This window comes from Mesitornis unicolor, unplaced genomic scaffold (genome assembly GCF_000695765.1).
Source record: "Mesitornis unicolor isolate BGI_N332 unplaced genomic scaffold, ASM69576v1 scaffold23292, whole genome shotgun sequence".
NCBI lineage: Eukaryota > Metazoa > Chordata > Aves > Mesitornithiformes > Mesitornithidae > Mesitornis > Mesitornis unicolor.
The window spans coordinates 21,722-38,757 of record NW_010168848.1 but is presented as its reverse complement, the minus strand read 5'-3'; the positions used below and the strand labels follow the sequence as shown (position 1 = coordinate 38,757).

Here is a 17,036-nt window from a genome sequence, read left to right as displayed (position 1 = left end):
CCAAAATCAACATTTTTGCTGAATCCAGTAATTGCTGTGGAGCCAGTGCCTGTGTTTTCAAAGCAGTGATTTTTATTATGAAATTGAACATGCTAAACAACACTTATATCTAATTCTAAAGCATATCAATAAACTTTGGCCATTGTGCTCATTATCTTCACCACAGTACCTTCTTATTTTACAGTTGGATACATTTACTTGAATATTTATGCAAACTAACAAATCTGTAATGAAATAACTCGTGAGTTATTAAATCATGCTGGTTTTCCTTCAAGCATTGCAAATTACCAAAAATGAAATCATTTAAATGTAGTATTATCAGTTCAGGTATCTGCTCTGGCTTTTTCTGGAAACAATAATTGTGCTGTGGAACAAATAACACATCTTCTGAGAGCACTGTTTTTCAGTTGTAAGTAGGATGTACCTTTTGTGGCTGGACTGCTAATTTAGCTGACTGAAACCCACCTTTATGAAATGGAAAAGTTGAAATGCAAGGCAAGTAGAGTTTAAAATCCCATTATATCCTCTCTCAGGTAGTCTCCACGCCAGTATTCTCCATGCAGTAGAGTAAATCACAGCAGTGGGGAAATGGGCGTTGTTCTGTTGATTACCTTTTCATAGTAAAAATACAGGAGCTTGTTAAAATACCAGCCTTAAGCTCCAGTAAGCTGCCAATGTTGGCCTGAATTTGGGCACATGGATTGCTGAATAGCAATTTGTTGTGAAAAGTCAAATAATCTGCACATAAACCCATGCAAATCTCATAAGCCAGTTCCATTAGATGTGTTCTGTACTCCATGTACCAGTACGTGGGAATTTGTAGTAGTGTGTGTTATTATCCTCGTTGCTTTATACTGATACTAAAAAAAAAATCTACATTTTGTCCATAAAGAATGTTCCTTGTCTCCCCAGAATTGATGCATGGTAATTTCTGTTACACAGTATTACACAGATGTGGTTGTGACTCCTCCTAGGGCAACAAGTAGTTTCTTTCTATATGTTGTTAAATGATACTTTCTGAATTGCCACCTTTTTATGAATACCAAGATTATTTTTTGGAAAACTGGGCACACTGAGCATGTACAATGGGGGATGTAGGATGATGGAACCGTGTAGCGCTCTAGCTGGGACGGGTCACGCACAGCATTGGACTAGCGTGCCGTTTAATCCTGGTAAGAAGCCTGTACCCAGCTTGTCTTTATCTTGTGTATTTAAATACATTTTCAGCAATATGCTCTGCTTCTGTGTCCTTGGGATTTTGGCTCAGCACAGTTCTGCTCATCTGATGATAACTCGGATGGTGTACTGGGCAGAGCTGGGCTTGGTGATAGCAGGCACCGAGCTGGGTTAGAGCAGTACAATTATTTTTTTGTAAGTGAAAAAGGTGCTCAATATCTTTCCAAGTGGCAGGCAGGAGGCTTGGCAGCAGAAATTTTACTTTTGCTGGATTTGTATTTGCAGCTGCTGCTTTTCTGATCCTCTGGTGTGCGTTCACTATAGTGGTGCTTCATGCTGGGGTATGAGCATCAGAATTCCAGCTAGACTGTTCAAAAAAAAAAATCCAAACTCTTACCATAGATCCGTTACAAAATTTGCTTCAAAGTCACTACTCAGGGAGAAAACTGATGCGCTGTTCTTTTATGCTGGTAATTCACCTGATGAGTCTTCTCTTCATTTGTATTGAAAGGCAATCCAGGATTTTTAAAGGCGTAAATGAACGCTGGGCATACAGTTGCTAGTGGCTTGGCTTGTTGAGCGTGCTTTGAAAGAGAAGAGCAAGAGCTGGGGCATGAGGCACACTTTTCTGAGGCTTGTCAAGGGTGTTTGTGACATCCACACATCAGCTGCACAGCAGAAAACTGCGACTTCATCACTGACAGGCGAGAGTTCCAACATCTGAGTTAGTAGGGGAGAAAGAGAAAAGAAACAGTGTGAGAAAGTGGGGCTTCAGAATAGCAGAGAACCTGAGGGAAAGAAGAAAACAGCTGGGTAAGGGGGGAAAAAAGCTGTGTTTAAACCATTTCCTTTCATAAAGCAGCAGCTTGGGGCCCTCCAACCACTGATTCTCTCTCCACAGTAGGTATCACTTCTATTGCAAGGCACTTATTCACTGTGGGATCTTCCTGGAACAGGAAAAGGTACTGTGGCGAATTATATGGTGAAATAACCTTCCTTTTTGCAAGTTGAAATGGATCAGAAATGGCTGGAGTGCCCAGGAGTGTGCGACAGGGAGCTGGAAGGGTTCACATGATTCAGGAGAGCATTAAGACATCAGCGTGGGTGGTTAGGAAAGAGCCATTCTACGTACAGCAGAAGGAAGGTGGCAGATTCATCCCTATTTATTCTTGTCTTCTTACTGCTGCTTTGTCCCAAGGGAAATATATTTTACATGTTATATCCCAGAGTCTGTTACCACAAAAGGTTTAATAAAAAAGGTTTCCAGTAAAGTGAAATGTAAAATTTAAGCCCCATGTTGTTTCAGCCATGCTTCCAACCAGAATCACATTGCTGTGCCTCTCTGCTGTAAATCTCGTTCCCAAAGTGGTGTTAGCTGGGTTTGCCACTTTGGGTTGTCAGCGGAGACTGCTGGCTCCATTAGTCCCCATCGCAGCTGGCAGCTCATGCTCAGGAGATCCCAGCGAGAAGTAGAAAGTGCTAATGGAGATGAAATTGCGATGGTTTGGCAAAGCAATCAGAAGGGCTCTCTGTGGTATCCTCAGCTCTGGCCACTCGTTAACATACAGAGCACAAACCTGAATCCTTTATTGAGGCTCCATGTGGCTCTTCCCAAGGAGTTTGCCTGGGCAAGGGCTGAACAAAACCTCGTTTTCCTGAATACCAGGTAAACAGAAACAGTATTCGGGTCACACGGCAGTGAGTGATTCCTTCACTTGCCCACGAAGGAAGTGAAATACAAATAGAAATTGTAGCTAACATTTCTGGAGCCTCGTAATCTTACCAGGATATCAAATGCATCCCTTGCCATTATATTTTGTCATTAACTTAATATTACAATGAAAAAGATTATGGAAAAATGTCTAATCTTTGTATATTGTCCAGCAATTAAATACTGCAAAGATGTGTCAGCTCATTACTAATCATAATTAAAGTAGTTATTTCCATTTTTGGATCAGACATGTAATTAAATATACCTGGGAAAGAATTGCCTGTTTTCTCTAAATAATTAACAGCTATTGTTGCTGCGCTGGGTGCTGGCCTCACCAGGGTCCTGTTGGGTTTGTCATAGCACGACTGATTCCATAAGATCCTGCAGGCAGGCCACCACACAGCTCTGAGCTGTAGCATCAGCTGGTGTAGAGGGCCTCATCTCTACACAAGTGAGAAGAGTTCATAAGATGATGGGAGCTGAGGATCTGGCTCATTGATTGAATGTTTGAAGAGGAAAGTAAATAACCATAAGTGGGCTGGAGCTGGAAGGCAGAGCTTGGAGTTTGTGAGCCAAGGAGCTTGCACAAGCGGGCTGGCATGAACAAGGAGAGAGGGAAAAAGCTCATGGGCTAGAAGGAGACTTAAATGGAGCAGAGCCTGCTCTGAACTTTCCACACACTTCTGCGCCAACTTTCCCCCCACTGTTTTACTTCAGAGTAGGCTCAGAGGAGAATCAGTTTGGTTGACCGTGCATGTGAGCCTCAAGGCAGGACTCGTACCGCTGACGCGGAGAACAGTCTTCTCTTTTCTCTGCAGGCGCTTTTAAGTATCTGAAGACTTCTGTCATCCTTTAAAACATTTGAAGGACAATTTAATCAAAGTCCTTTAGGTTTGTTCCAATTCAATGATTGGGGAACTGGGAGTAAGGGACTAAGTAGGCTTTAGTTTGGATAGGAAGAGGAAAACAAGGGCAGATTCTGAAAATATTTGAAGAAGTTCCTGCATCTTGGAGAGCTTTCCTGTCTCTCCAGGCATCTTGGGTTTGGCTGTAACTGCTTTAATGTATCTGGGGATGTCTCATTGTGCTTTTCTAACCTATGGTTAAATGAAAGACCAAGAGTCGGGTTCTGATATTGCTTATGTCAGGATAAAGGACTAGGAGATACATTAATAAGCCCATACTTTCCAAATGCTTTTAAAAAAATTTTATCTTTAAATCAGTTGCTGAAATAACACCTTCTGATGGTACATATGCTTCATACCCAGGGAGTGCGTTTAGAACATGGCCCTTATGGTATGAGCTAAGGATTGTCCTAAGACAATTGTTTATGTTGTGTGCTTCTTTGGCACTTACGTTTAGAAGGACGCCTTCCTTAGGATGTGGACATCGGCTGTTTCCCTGTGCTCATCAGTAGAGCCAATGCTTTGTCTGCAACCACATTTTTTATTAATCTTGGACTTGAACAAAGGCAGAGACTGATAGCATCTCTTGTGTCCAACTGCTATTCTGAGTTGTGGGTTGGTTTGAGCGATACTTATCAACTGCTTTTGTTTTAACCAGATAACGATGATTCTGACCTAGAGATTCATGATGATGAAGGATCCGATAGTGAAGTGGACGACAGGGAGATCATGAAGCAGCATGCCACCACGGGAACACTACTGCAAGGTATTTTTATCTTTCCTTAGTTGTCTTTATTCAGAAGGATATGCTGCAATTATCTGAGTAGATCTTTAGCGAGTCCATAAAGCCACCTGCACTGGCACAGTCAGGGGTGCAACACACCCGAGCTATTTCTTTCAGGGAAGGATGTCTGGCTTCTGCCGCTGCGTACGTGGAGTGGAGCTGCAGCCGCTGGCTGCTGATGCCATTAAAGCCCTGTTCAGAAGCAACTCAGAGAAATTTCTGTCTGAGGGCCTGTGTGTCACTTAGGTGGAAAAAGAAATGTTCTGCTTAGTCTGTCACCAAGCAAAATGAAACCAGAAAATCAAGTTAGTTCTCCTTGGTGTTCTTGTTAGCGGTGAGTGATTCTGACCATCAGCAAAAGCCTCTTTGGACTCTGGATGAAGTGCCTCTGTGGGTAATTTCGTGTGCACTACTTCTGCTGGATCTTGTTACTTAAACTGCAAATATGTGTGTTTTCTGAGCTGTTTTCTGCTCTCCCTCTCTGACTGAGACTAGAGAAAGAAGTTGAAGTTCTCAAGTCAATATAATTCAGGCATTTTTATCCTCAGTTCCTCTGTTTTTCATAAAACTTGAACATTCTTGAAAATTGCCAGGAGCCTTAATATTCACTAAGGATTTTTACATTGCAGTTTCTCAAAGAAAACGTTTGTACGCAGATTATAGAGCTCTGGAAGTGACTGTGTAACTGTGATGCTTCATCTCAGAGGACATCATAACCTAGTGATGTGGGTGCCGGCTGCAGCTTTAATATCAGTTTTAGGAGCATAAAGCTTTATTATAAAAGTTGTAGAATTTTTTCTAGGAAAATCTCTGTTATCCTTAATTACACTTACTGGAGACTTAGCATTAGCTTGTCAGACTTAGCTTGTCAGACTTAAATCAAGCTGTTCAAATCCCTGAGCTGTTTTCTTTGCCGTGCTGTTTAAATTGCTTTCTATGCTTTTGTGGGTCTCTTCCTAGTGTTTAGTAAACTACTTCTGGCTGATAATTATCCTCTGACTTTTGCATACTCTGAGCATGCTGTTGCTGACTACACAGTCTCCACCCAATCTTTACCCTCCTTATCTCTGTGGAAGTTGGAAGCCTCCCTTGGCTATCTGTCCTCTTTTTGCCTCTGCCCTGCTGTAGACTACTGAAGCAGCTCCAAGTGTGTTAAATGGCTCCTGAGATGCCTTTCCTGCAGGTCCTCCAGAATGAGTAAGCTTGTATTTCCTCTGTTCTAACTCACACCACTTCAGTCCTACAGTGTTCCAGTGCAATCTCTGCTGGCAGTGAGTATACAAACATTGTTAGACTCTTAAAGGAAGGACAGTTGGCTCACTTTTCTGCTTTGCTAAGGTCATCATTATCTTGGGCAAGTCACCCAGTCGCTCTAGCTGTAGCTACACTGTAAGATTAACAGCAGGCGCTCTGTCTGTACCACTGGCTTTGGTTCAAAATGTCTACACTTTTTATTTAGGAAAACTCAATCTTGGGGTATTTCTGCTGCTGGTGTTAGAGTGAGCTCGTTCAGTCCTGCCCATTCTTATCCGTCCAGAACACAGGAACAGAAGCTTGGACTGAATCAAGACATACCAGTCAGGCCAAAGCTTTTCTTCAGGAGCTCTAGCCTGCTCCAGAGTGCACGCTTATGTGACAAGCACTTCTAGCCTTGAGAAACAGGCTCAGATCTGCACCTCTCCATCAATGAAAATAGACCCCTTTGGTCCAGGTCCCTCATCAATAGTGAGGTTATATGTTTGACTGCGTGATCGTCACTAACTGAAGTGCTGGAGACATGTCAAGACCTGAGATTAATGTCAGGTGCATCAGCTTCTTTAGAAAATCAGGCCTGAACATTCACTGGCTATTTGTCATTAAACACACTAAAAATCTGTACATGTTCTTCAGCATAGGTAGTTTGCATTTAAAATATATGTAATTATAATGTTCTTGTTACGCTGCCTTAATTTGTTTTAACTACTGCTTTTTTCCTTGACTCAATTCAAGCTATTTCAGTTACTTTCTTTTGAAGATTTATGTGTTCTTACATGGTAGTGCTTTTGAGCCATGTTTGATCTCAGACTAAGGAGAAATGGTCCACTGTGATCAGTTCCTGTAGTTGCTGTTACTGGGTTTTACAGTTCTAATTTCCAGGCTATTAATACTGTAAGATAAGACTTCCTCAGTCTGTGGTAGGTGGGGAAGTATTCCAACGTGTTTTGCCATTATAGAGGCAAGATTCTTGGGGACATATAATCTCTCTTATTAAGCCACTTGGTATAATTAAGGAAAATCAACACACTTTCACCCTCAAGAGTCCTTTTATCAGGTTTGTCTAGATGCAGCAAAATTCAAGCTACATGTGGCTCTGACAATTTTGTTCCTGGTTTTATTCTTTTAGCCAATTAAAAGACTTAAAGGTATAGGATTTAGTCCCCCATGGAGCAGAAAATAGTGTTAACTGGGGGAGACACGCCAGGCTGCTAGCTCCTGTGGTACAGAAAGCAAATTGAACCCTTATTCCATGAAGAAAGAGGAATAGGCAGTAGCAGGTTAAGGAGGAAGCTGTAATGTGCTCTGAAGCTTGTGTCTCCGTTGCATTCAGTGCTTCTGATTCAGCAATACAGCAAACCTGGCTTTAGGAAGCCAGGAAGGTTTCGGTACAAGAGAGGGAGCAGGCTTGAGGGTGACAATAAATGGCTGAGGATAATCGCCAAACTGACAGATGCTGGCTTACTACATTTGTGAAACTACAGCTTGTGTTGTCTCAATATCACAATTATGAGCAAGTCTTCTCCCTGATCGAGCTTATTATGAATCCATGTGTCACTAATCATTTACGTTTGTAACTTAGAGAATACATTGGTTTATCATCTAGAACTTTTATTTTTGACATTGTCAGTGTGAATAAAAAAATCACATCCACTTTTATTCTGCCTGGCAATAGGTAAGTGAGGCTGTTACATGAATAAAATAGATGCATGGGCTTCCCTGAGGTCGAACTGTGAGTTAGTGATGGCATTTGGAATAAGACTCTTGTTTTCAGAGAGCCAAGGAAAAATAAATTCTTGCAGTGTTGAAGGTCTTAACCGTCTGCAATGTGGAGAAACCTCTTGACTAAAACGGGCCATAAACCTGTAGTTTGCAGCAGGATGGTTGTTCATGTACAGGTGCGGTGGACATCAGGGTAGAGAATGCAAAATCTTGTCCTAGGAATGTAGAAGCTGCTGTGCCATGTCAGGCTGTGTCCATCTGGCCTGGTCTTCTGTTTCCAGCACTGGCTGAAAGAAGATACACGGAAAGGAGTGCAGGAACTTCCCTTAGGTTCCCTCCTGCTCTCAGACTGTTGTAACCCCCATCAGGATTTCCTGAGCTGGACGTGATTTCCATGAATTTACTATAACCCTTGGTAGATTTATTTTTTTTCTCCTCCTAAGAACCTTTCCAGTTTCCCCTTGAATGAAAGTGGAATTTTTTCATCCATGCTATCAAAAGTGGCAGATTTCGAAGTGATGTTTTGATTACATGTGCAGATCCATCTTTCCAGTCTCATTCAACCAGAGTTCAGAAACACATTTTGGAATCACGAGCAAAGTCAGGCTCTCTCCTCTTCCCAGCAGTAGCACTGGCTGATGGGGTTGGCCATGACAGACTGGCACACACTGTGCTTGCAAAAAAGTAGGCAGTGAAAATGCTACTGAATGAAGCAGAAATGATCAACGCTTGCAGAACTGTGAGGCTGTGCCTGTCTATAGTAAATCACCCTCTGTTCCACGCTGCCAATTATCCAAATGCTTTAGCTCTTATGTTTCCTTTTATAGTGTTGGTGTTAAGGGGTGTTTTTGTCCTGTTCGGACAACAGAGACCGTTTCACTACCAAGACAGTAATAACTTCAGGCCCATTTGGTCTTGATTGTAGGAAAACAGCTTTATAAAACTCTGAATGTTTTTCAGCAAACAGTCAGTCCAAAGTCAAACAGAGAGAGCAGCTCTCTTGGAGCCTTCACAGAAGTGACCCAGAGGATCAATGTGGTAATCATTTGCTGGCAGCCAGGTGAGCGAGTGTACTTGCTACCAAATAGATAAAATTTTTGCCTGTGAAAAACTGTGCTGCTTAACACAGCAAGAAGAAATATATCTCTGAATGCAGCAGAGGAGAATAAAGGGCATTTATTAAGAAAGCAAAGTGTACTGCATTGGAAGAAGTGGAACCAAATATGCAACAATCAAATCAGAGATGAGTTGAGGGGCAGACAGAGAGCATGGTCCCATGCCTCTGTGGAGATGGGCTGGCTTGCCAGTGCCAGCTGTTCTCATGCTGTAGCCAGGCCAGGGGAGTATTCCCCAGTCCTGTACAGCTGCATCTCGCAGAGGCAGCGTGTGCAGAGCAGCAGATATCCAAAGCCTGCAGATGATACTATTGCGACCCTCATTTTGTCACTCCTGTAGAGAGAACTGGAGCTTTGACATAGTAGCAATAAGTCTTCCCAGGCCAGCCTATGTGGTAGTCCTGTTTCCAAATTCCTCCATATAGCATGCAAGATGAAAAGTAGGAAAGTCCTGATCTCAGTGAAATTCGTTAGACTCCAGTTATGGAAATTCTCTCTCCAGCTCATGACCACGTTCAGACTTCAGCTACTGAATTTCTAGGATGTTTTCCTTCCCTTTAACCTCCCCCAGGTGCACAGAAACTACAAGTGTGCCATCAGTGTGAAGGCTACTGGAGGGATTCAATTAGGAAAGTGCAACAGCTGCCTGGTCCTTGTTGGATGTCTTGTTCACATTGAGTTCCTGTGGCTGTCATCTGCCTGATTTTTTAAAAAGCATGTTAAATAACTAGTCTATTTCTTCCCTTCTCTCTGGTTCCTAAATGAAATTAAATCTCTGAGTCCAAGACCAAGAAATGTACACAAGTGCATTTATCTTTACAAATACAAGATGGTCAACAATTCTGCACTTTTTTTTTCTCAAAATGTTGCGTCATTCTCTGTTGTGGAAATGAGTCTTGGTAGGAAAAAGATGCTGAAGCCCACTACAGTTGTCTAGGCATCCATTCAAGTGCTATATGATCCCATCTCTAAGGTCTCAGCTTCTTCCTTAGGGACAGCTGCCTCTTACTGGCAGGCAGCTTAGTGCAGGATGTGGTCTCCCTCTTCACTGTCCCCAAGCAGTCTGTTCAGAAGCCCTTAAGTAACTGTGATCATGGTCTCCCCCTTGCTGCAGTCAAAGTATGTAGAGTTTGTGTTGTCGAAAACCAGAAGAAAATGTCTCGTTCCGAGTTGTGCCACTATGGAGGATTTGCCAAGGATCTGTCACACATGCAGACTTCAGCCGCAGACTCAAGAAAATGTCATTGCTCTCCTGACGTCCCAGCGGTTCCAGCATGGCAAGGCCTGAGTCTCAAAACCACCAGGAATTTGCAGTTCACACACTCCATGGGGCTTGGAGGTACTCTGCATCTCATGTTTTCAGAGGCCAAAATAGTTTCTGATGTGGGCACAGAAGGGAGAGCCATAGACCTGATGTGACATCCAGTGGGCAGAGGTGAGTCAGATACTGACTGCCAGTACTTGGAGGAAACTAACCTGTGGAGGGAGAAAGCTGGTACAGCTGCTCTTCACATTTTCGTAGATTTCTGCGTGAATCTCTGCAGATTTCCATCCCCCACGTAAGAGTCTGCAGAGTCTTTAGTTTCCTGATATAGCAGCTGCTGGACGATATTACCAGGCTCATGTAGCTGGAGAGAGAGGTGAAATCAAGTGTGTTTGGAAACACTGAAAAGGTGCTGTGATTTAGGATTCATATAAATGAATTCGTCTTACCTTTAAATAGAACTTCCTCCCACCATCTCAGCATCTGCTCCCAGCCGAGCTATGTTTGGCTGTCTTTGGCTGTATGTTCTGTGTCAGCAAAGTTAACTGCTCCCTGGGAGGGAAGAAATGTTTATGTACACTTCCAACCTATATTACAGCCATTGCAACACTGGACCTAGTGGGGAAGAAGGAGAGGTTGTAGATCTGAAATGGGATTGAGACAGGTGACCCACTTTTGAGAAAATTTCCATTTCATGGTGAGTGTAAGAAATATAGAAGTACGCTCATCCTGGGCAGCAGCTGTAGTGTGCTTGGTTAGTCACTGTACCTTGGCAATGCCTAGAAAATGCTGCTGAGATCAGGGCGTAGTGCTGAGGGCTACACTCACACTTAAAAATGCACTGCCCAAAGGACATGCAGATCAGAAAGATCAGGCAAAAGATTTACCCCACTTTTCTGTGTGCGGAGGTGATGCAGAGGGAGGGGAAGTGTCTTATCTGAACTCATGCTGTGAATTTGCATTACGAGCTGGAGACCAAACGTGGATCTGCAAACTGGGAGCAAAATGTTTTAGCTACCTTCCCTTCATGGTAGGTTGTTCTAACCTCTCCAGTTGTCACTTCTTGCTGTCAGGCACAGGGTTAACATATGCCCACCGCTGGGTAAGCAGATGTAAATCATTCAGTCCTGTGGATCCATTGTAGGCAGCTGCATGGGTTACTGTGATGGCAAGCTTCATACGCAGAGGAAAAATGGCGGTGCTCACAGGCTTAAAATCATGGATGCACATTCACTTCTGATCTTTGGTAGCTCAGTGGCTGTAAACCATGGCGCGATGCACGGAGATTAGATTGAATCCAAAGGTGCAGTGAATTACAGTCTGTTCATTACTAACATTTTACCTAATTATCACCTTGTACAGCCTGTCCCGGCTGAATTCACATTATCTGTAAGTAAACATAACAGGCTCTCACCTGCTTGGAAGCTGCATGAGCCTCTATGGCCAGAATGGTGCAGCACCAGTGGTGCAACAAGCTAAGCCCAGCTGAACTGAACACAGGAAACGTCAGTTAACAAACACCCCCGTACCTGCCAGCTCCCCCTGTCCTGTGCGCTTGACTCCTCTGTTTCCTGCCTCCCCCCAGTGCACACAGAAATGCACCATGGCCATCTGTCACTCCTCTTGCTCCCACGAGCGGAAACATGGGGGTTTACAATCTGAAAGTTCAAATAACACTCCCACCTTTGTCACAGAACCTTTTCTACCAATGTGGAAAAACTGCTTTCTCTCCTGTTCAGTCTACAGCGTAGCGCTCAACCTGAAGCTCCAGGCCCTCTGCATCCTGGGGTGTCTCCTGTGAGTGTTCCGGGGTTGTGCCATGGGACCTTATCCTGCTGATCCCACAGTCGCTAGTTCAAAGAGGTGCTTCTGGCTTAAACGATGTAGGGATCAAAGTCTGGGCAGTGCCTGATTCTTGTCTTCCTTCAAATGTAAGCAGATTCCCATAAGATGTCCTTACTGTTTCTGCTGATGGAAGAGCAGCATCCAGCAGACCTTCTGTTAGCGTTCTCTAAGCTCTTCTCTTGGCATTTTTAAACTCTCTTATTGCATCAGCTCTCCTCATGTTATATCTTGATTCTTTTTTATATTCAGGATCTCTCACAGCTTTGTCTTACCAGTAAATTTTAAGAGATCCCTGCTGCTTGCTCCTTTTGAGGTGGTAATTCCCTGTCTTTACGCTGAGTCTTCTATGTAGCAAAATTGCAGTTAAACTCTTGGAGCAATCTGTAGCCTGAGCAAAAACATGGTTCCACTGCATTTAATGATGTCTGATGTAATCATCTCCAAATTTACATAGTTTAGTCTAGTGTAAATTAGAGCAAAAGTCTCTACAGGTTGCAGAAAGATCTTCTGTCCGAGAATCTTCTAATTCCATCTCCGCTGCCTGTGTTATCAGCAACCCAATGGACAGAGGACACTGCTTTTTATTTAAAGACATAAGATTCTTTGAATTCTCTGTCTTGATGCAACAAGCGTTTTTTGGTGACTTCTGGATGAGTTAGCCAGCTTTTTGCTACAACTAACCCAAATCAATCTGCAAAGGGGGTGAAAGGGACCTGTTGTCTTTTGTATGCTGGGACCTACAGAAGAGGTTTGACAGGATATATTCTAAAGTTTCTTTGTTTTCATAATAAAAGAAGAGATTTTGTCTATATTGAAAAGATCCGTATTTGGCATAGAGAAAACTAGTGATGACAGAAGATCAGGTGGTGAAATGTCATGGTCACAGCAGGACTGTTGAATTAGTTAGTGCTGAGTGACTTCTGGTGGCTGCAGGAAGCAGGGCTGAGTCACCCAGTCGGCCCACACGCAGAATTTCCCCAGCCACAACTCTGCTGTATTCCCTACACCTTCTGGGCTCCCTTCCTAGCAAAGGAGACCATGCTAGCGTCTTCCCCATTTCATATGGCCACAGCGAGATGCAAGTGTGTTCTCCCTTTCTGGTGAACTCCTTATCACCCTGAGGTCTCCACTTCCCTCTTTTGACTTACACATCCAGCTCTCAGCTAAAAATTCTTGAGGTTTGCCTTGGCTCTGCCTGGGATTCCTGTGAGATGTCAGTCCCTACTGGAGTGTCAGAAAGGATCTGAGCACAGTGAGCTCTTTAAAGGACAGAAGGATTACCGTGTGGAAAAGATCAGCTTTTGTTCTCTTTGTGTCAAAGCAGAGGAAGGAATATGCCAGTTCACAGAGTTGTTTAGACTTCAAGGGACTTCTTGATCATCTACTCCAACCCCTCTGCTCAAACAAAGGGTTTGAGCAGATTTTCCAGGACCACATCCAGTTGGGTTGTGAATATCTCCATGGATGGAGACCACAACCTCTCTTGGCACCCTTGTTCCAGTGTTTGACCATCCTCACAGGTAAAAAAAAGTGTTTTCTTGTGTTCAGATAGAATTTCCTGTTTCTTAATCTGTCTGTTGCCTCTTGTCCTGTCAGAATAGTCATACCAGCATAGGTAGCTCTAGCAATACCATCCTGACTGGAATTGCTGGGAGCCTTACCCTCTTCTACCTTCTCCTAAGCTGTGAGGCTTAACAACGGGAGGGTGACCTTACATGCCTTGGGATCTCATCCTCTCACTGCCATTTGACTAGTCCTCAAAATGTAAACTCTGAACTTTATCTCTCATTCTCCCTTAATGTTAACCATGAGCCAGGCTTTATGGTGATTCTCTTTGCTCTTGCAGGAAGAGCTGGCACACGGGTTGTGGGAACAATGCAAGGTGGAGACACAGAGGAAGATGTAAGTAACCATCCCATGTGCCTGTAGAGTTTCTCTGACAGTGCTTTAGAATGACAGCCCTCTCCTCAGCTAGAGAAACACCTTTTTACCTGCTGACCCTTCATGGCCAGCAGGCCCAGGCCTGCTTTTCCCCTCCTTTCCTCTAGCTGCCTGATCTCTCATCAACATACACACATATTTTCCTATTATTCTGTTGCTCTTGGAGTCTGCATACTGCCCTGTGCTTTGGCCTCAACCTGCAGTGTGTAACTAGTGGCGTGCAGGCTGCAGGAATGCTGTTTTGTTAAGTTGTTGGGACAGATTGCTGGGAAGGGGCGATCAGTGCAGTGTAGCAAGATTTAGATGTGTGGATCTAAATCCCCTACGCTGCCCTAAAAACACACTTTTAGGAGTTCTCTCTGTACTAACTGCATCAGTCCTTCAGTCCTCCAGATGACAGGACAGGGACAAAGAGCAGAACTGTGAGCCGTGCCCTTTGGGATCGCTGCCTTGCAGATAAAGCTGTCCTGTGGCTCCTGGCTTTGCAGCTGGTTATGGTTGACCTGGTGAGCAGTCAGGTTTGTACAGCAGGCACTTACTCTGACTGCTGTGCTCAGCCTTTGGCATATGTGGGCAATTTTTCTGTGCTTCTGGGCACTCCTAAGTGACTACATCTGTGCTAGGAAGCTGAAGCCAGCTGCCCGATATGGATTCCATCCATACAGTAAGCTCTCCCCACCATCCCAAAAAGGTGCTGGCACCCAAGCTGCCAACCAGGAGCAGTGGGGCTGTCCTGTTCCCTAGGTGATGCTTTGGAGAGTGCTAGCTAGTGCAGGCCAAAACTGTGTTAGGAAATAGTACAAACACCTAAAAACTATGACAACTGCGATGTCCATAATTTCCTAGTGTAGATGTAGCCTTTCTGTCGCAATGTCCAGGGAACGCCTTGCTCAGTGCTGCCTGTCTAGATGAGGAGGGCTTGCTAGGAGTTCAGACTTCATCTCTGTGCCCAGCAATAAACTGTGCTGCCGGGGGATTCTCCGTCTCTCGCAGTACTGCCCTGCCTTTCGCTGCCTTTGTGGCATAGAAATTAGGCCTTTCTGAAACAAAGAATTTGCTTTTCAGAAATCCCTTCATAAAAGCCCATTACAGATACCAGACCCTGGGAGAACAGCAAAACACTGACTTGGATCAGGAAGCGGAGGTTAATGGAGGCAGCGTGACTCCAGGTGAAGGTTTAAAATGTTGATGAGGGAATCAACCTCTACAGGACATAAGAATAGTAGGAAACTCCCAATGTTCCCAGCCACATACAAAGACCACTTGCCATGGCTGTCTGACACTGCTGGGTCAGCCATGCAAAGCTCTGGAAAGGCTATCTCTGGCAGGGCCAGAAGAGAGCAGAGAAGATACCACTGCTATTAAGTGTTTGTTGCAAAGACCTGGAGTCAGTACAGCAATAAGGGAGTTAAGTCTCTTGCTGGGGAGGGATGAGCTGCCCTTCTTTCTGCCCATCCTCACCTTTTCTCTGGAAAGAAACTTGCAGACTAATCTCTGCTGTTTGCTTCTGCCCAACTGGATGGGGTTATGGCTGTTTGTTGCCTTCTGGGGAAGGATTTACACCATTGGCATTCAGAAACATTTCTGAGTAGGGTCAGGAGAGTCAGTGCTGTGAGTGAAGATGATGTGACCTTAATCACGGACCTGCCTGCTTGTCCTTGACCGTGTTCTTGCCAGCTTTGAATAGTCATTCTCTGCAATTTCTCCCTCCTTTGGATTTACCTGTTCACAGCTTTCCCCTGTGTCTTCCTGTTGGCACAGCCCCAGCACATCCAGATGTGGAAAGCCAAGGCCTTCAACCATTTTGGATATCTCTTGACTCAGCACCAGGCCTGAGGGGCTTGCTTAGGGACTCTCGCAGGCATCTTATGTGCCTAAAATCAGGGAAGGAAATTAGTGAGGCTGGTTTGAACTCCTCAAAGAATTAATTGGGTTATGGAGTTGAGAAGAGAGCAGGCTTCAGCCTGCCCAAGAGCCAGCACCTGTATGCCCAGCCTCTGTCACTTGCTGGTGTGGAACATGATGCCTGAGCTGTACCTGGCTTTGCTGCCTTCTCCCCTGCTCCCATTCTGGTTACTTTCTGTTTTCTTTTATGTTCTTGTACTTTTTTTTTTCCCCTGCTCTGCCTCTCCTGTCCTTTCCACTCTGGTTCTCCAAGGGGAGATCTGCCTCAGCACAGCCAGACACACGCAAGATCATCACCAAGGCACAGGTGGGTTTCTCTTCTGCAGTTCATTTTCTTCCACTATGCCTTGATTCTTTGGTCCTGCAATAGGTAACGCTTTAAAGTTAAGCACCTTGCGAGGTTTTTGATACCACAGATTCGGCAGAAGTCAGTGAGTTCATTTTTTGTCAGCTCTGTGAAGTAGGGAAGGAGTTTTGCAATAAATTGAATGGAGCAGCCACTGTCTAGCAAAGTGGGAAGCTACTGGTGAAAGCCACGTGGGATGTTAGCTCCCAAGGGCAGCTGAGCCTTGGCTTGTCATTATTTTGGAAGGCCAGCAGCACAGCAGCCTGAGCTGGAACAAAACCCCTTGCAGAACCTGCTGGTGCTCCCCAGAGCAAGTCCAAATCTGGATCCATACCAGTGCAGACGAACAGCCTTCCCCATAGTGTCCAGGTGTGCGATTACATGGAGTGCAGGGGAGGAAGCGGCTTAACATCAGTCAGCAGTGCCAGGCTTTACTTTTGAGCTGGCAAAGATGCCTTGCCACCTGAGAACTGGACTGGTCATGAATTCTGTTTGCTTCCCTGCAGGAGGCCTCGGGGGATAGCGAGATTGACCTGGATGAAGATGAGGAGGAGGACGATATGGAAGACGACAGCATGGAAATCTCCCCGAGCAAATCCAGTCACCGAGCAAGGAAGCCAGAGCCTCTAGAAGAAAGTGATAATGACTTCTGACCCTTTAGTGGCAAGACTGGGAGGCATCTGGAAATAGAAAATTTTGGGGACCATGCAAGCCAGGAGCTAATAGCCTGCTGTTTGAAAAGCACTTGCCAGTGTGAATTCAAGAGTTGGTAAATAATGTTCATTAAACTTGAAAATTAAACTTGGATTGCCAGTCCTGTGACTCTCAGAGCATGAGCAGTTTATCCATAATGAGAATCACAGTAATGTAGAGTGCAGTTATTTTGATAATTACATTAGAACTGTCCCTCATGCACCACAGTGCCAAAAGTTGCACTCCAGTGAGCATCATATGCTTGATTTCCCTGCATTTTATTAAGTCCAAACAGATTTTTTTGGCTTAATAAAACTGGATGAAAAGCTGCTCTGGGAACACACTTAAATTTATTTTAAATCTGGCTTAAATCTA

At 44.3% G+C, this 17,036-nt stretch overlaps 1 protein-coding gene across 1 annotated transcript in view; it reads left to right on the top strand.

The window, feature by feature from the left end:
- The window catches only part of CLUAP1 (clusterin associated protein 1), a 65,672-nt gene extending 48,681 nt beyond the window's left edge, over positions 1-16,991 (top strand). Inside the window, exons 10-12 of the mRNA XM_010179167.1 lie at positions 4,451-4,558; positions 13,623-13,678; positions 16,475-16,991. Of these exons, the coding sequence (XP_010177469.1) occupies positions 4,451-4,558; positions 13,623-13,678; positions 16,475-16,621 (311 nt within the window). The 3' untranslated portion in view covers positions 16,622-16,991. The remainder of the gene's footprint in view (positions 1-4,450; positions 4,559-13,622; positions 13,679-16,474) is intronic.
- The last annotated feature ends 45 nt before the right edge of the window (positions 16,992-17,036 follow it).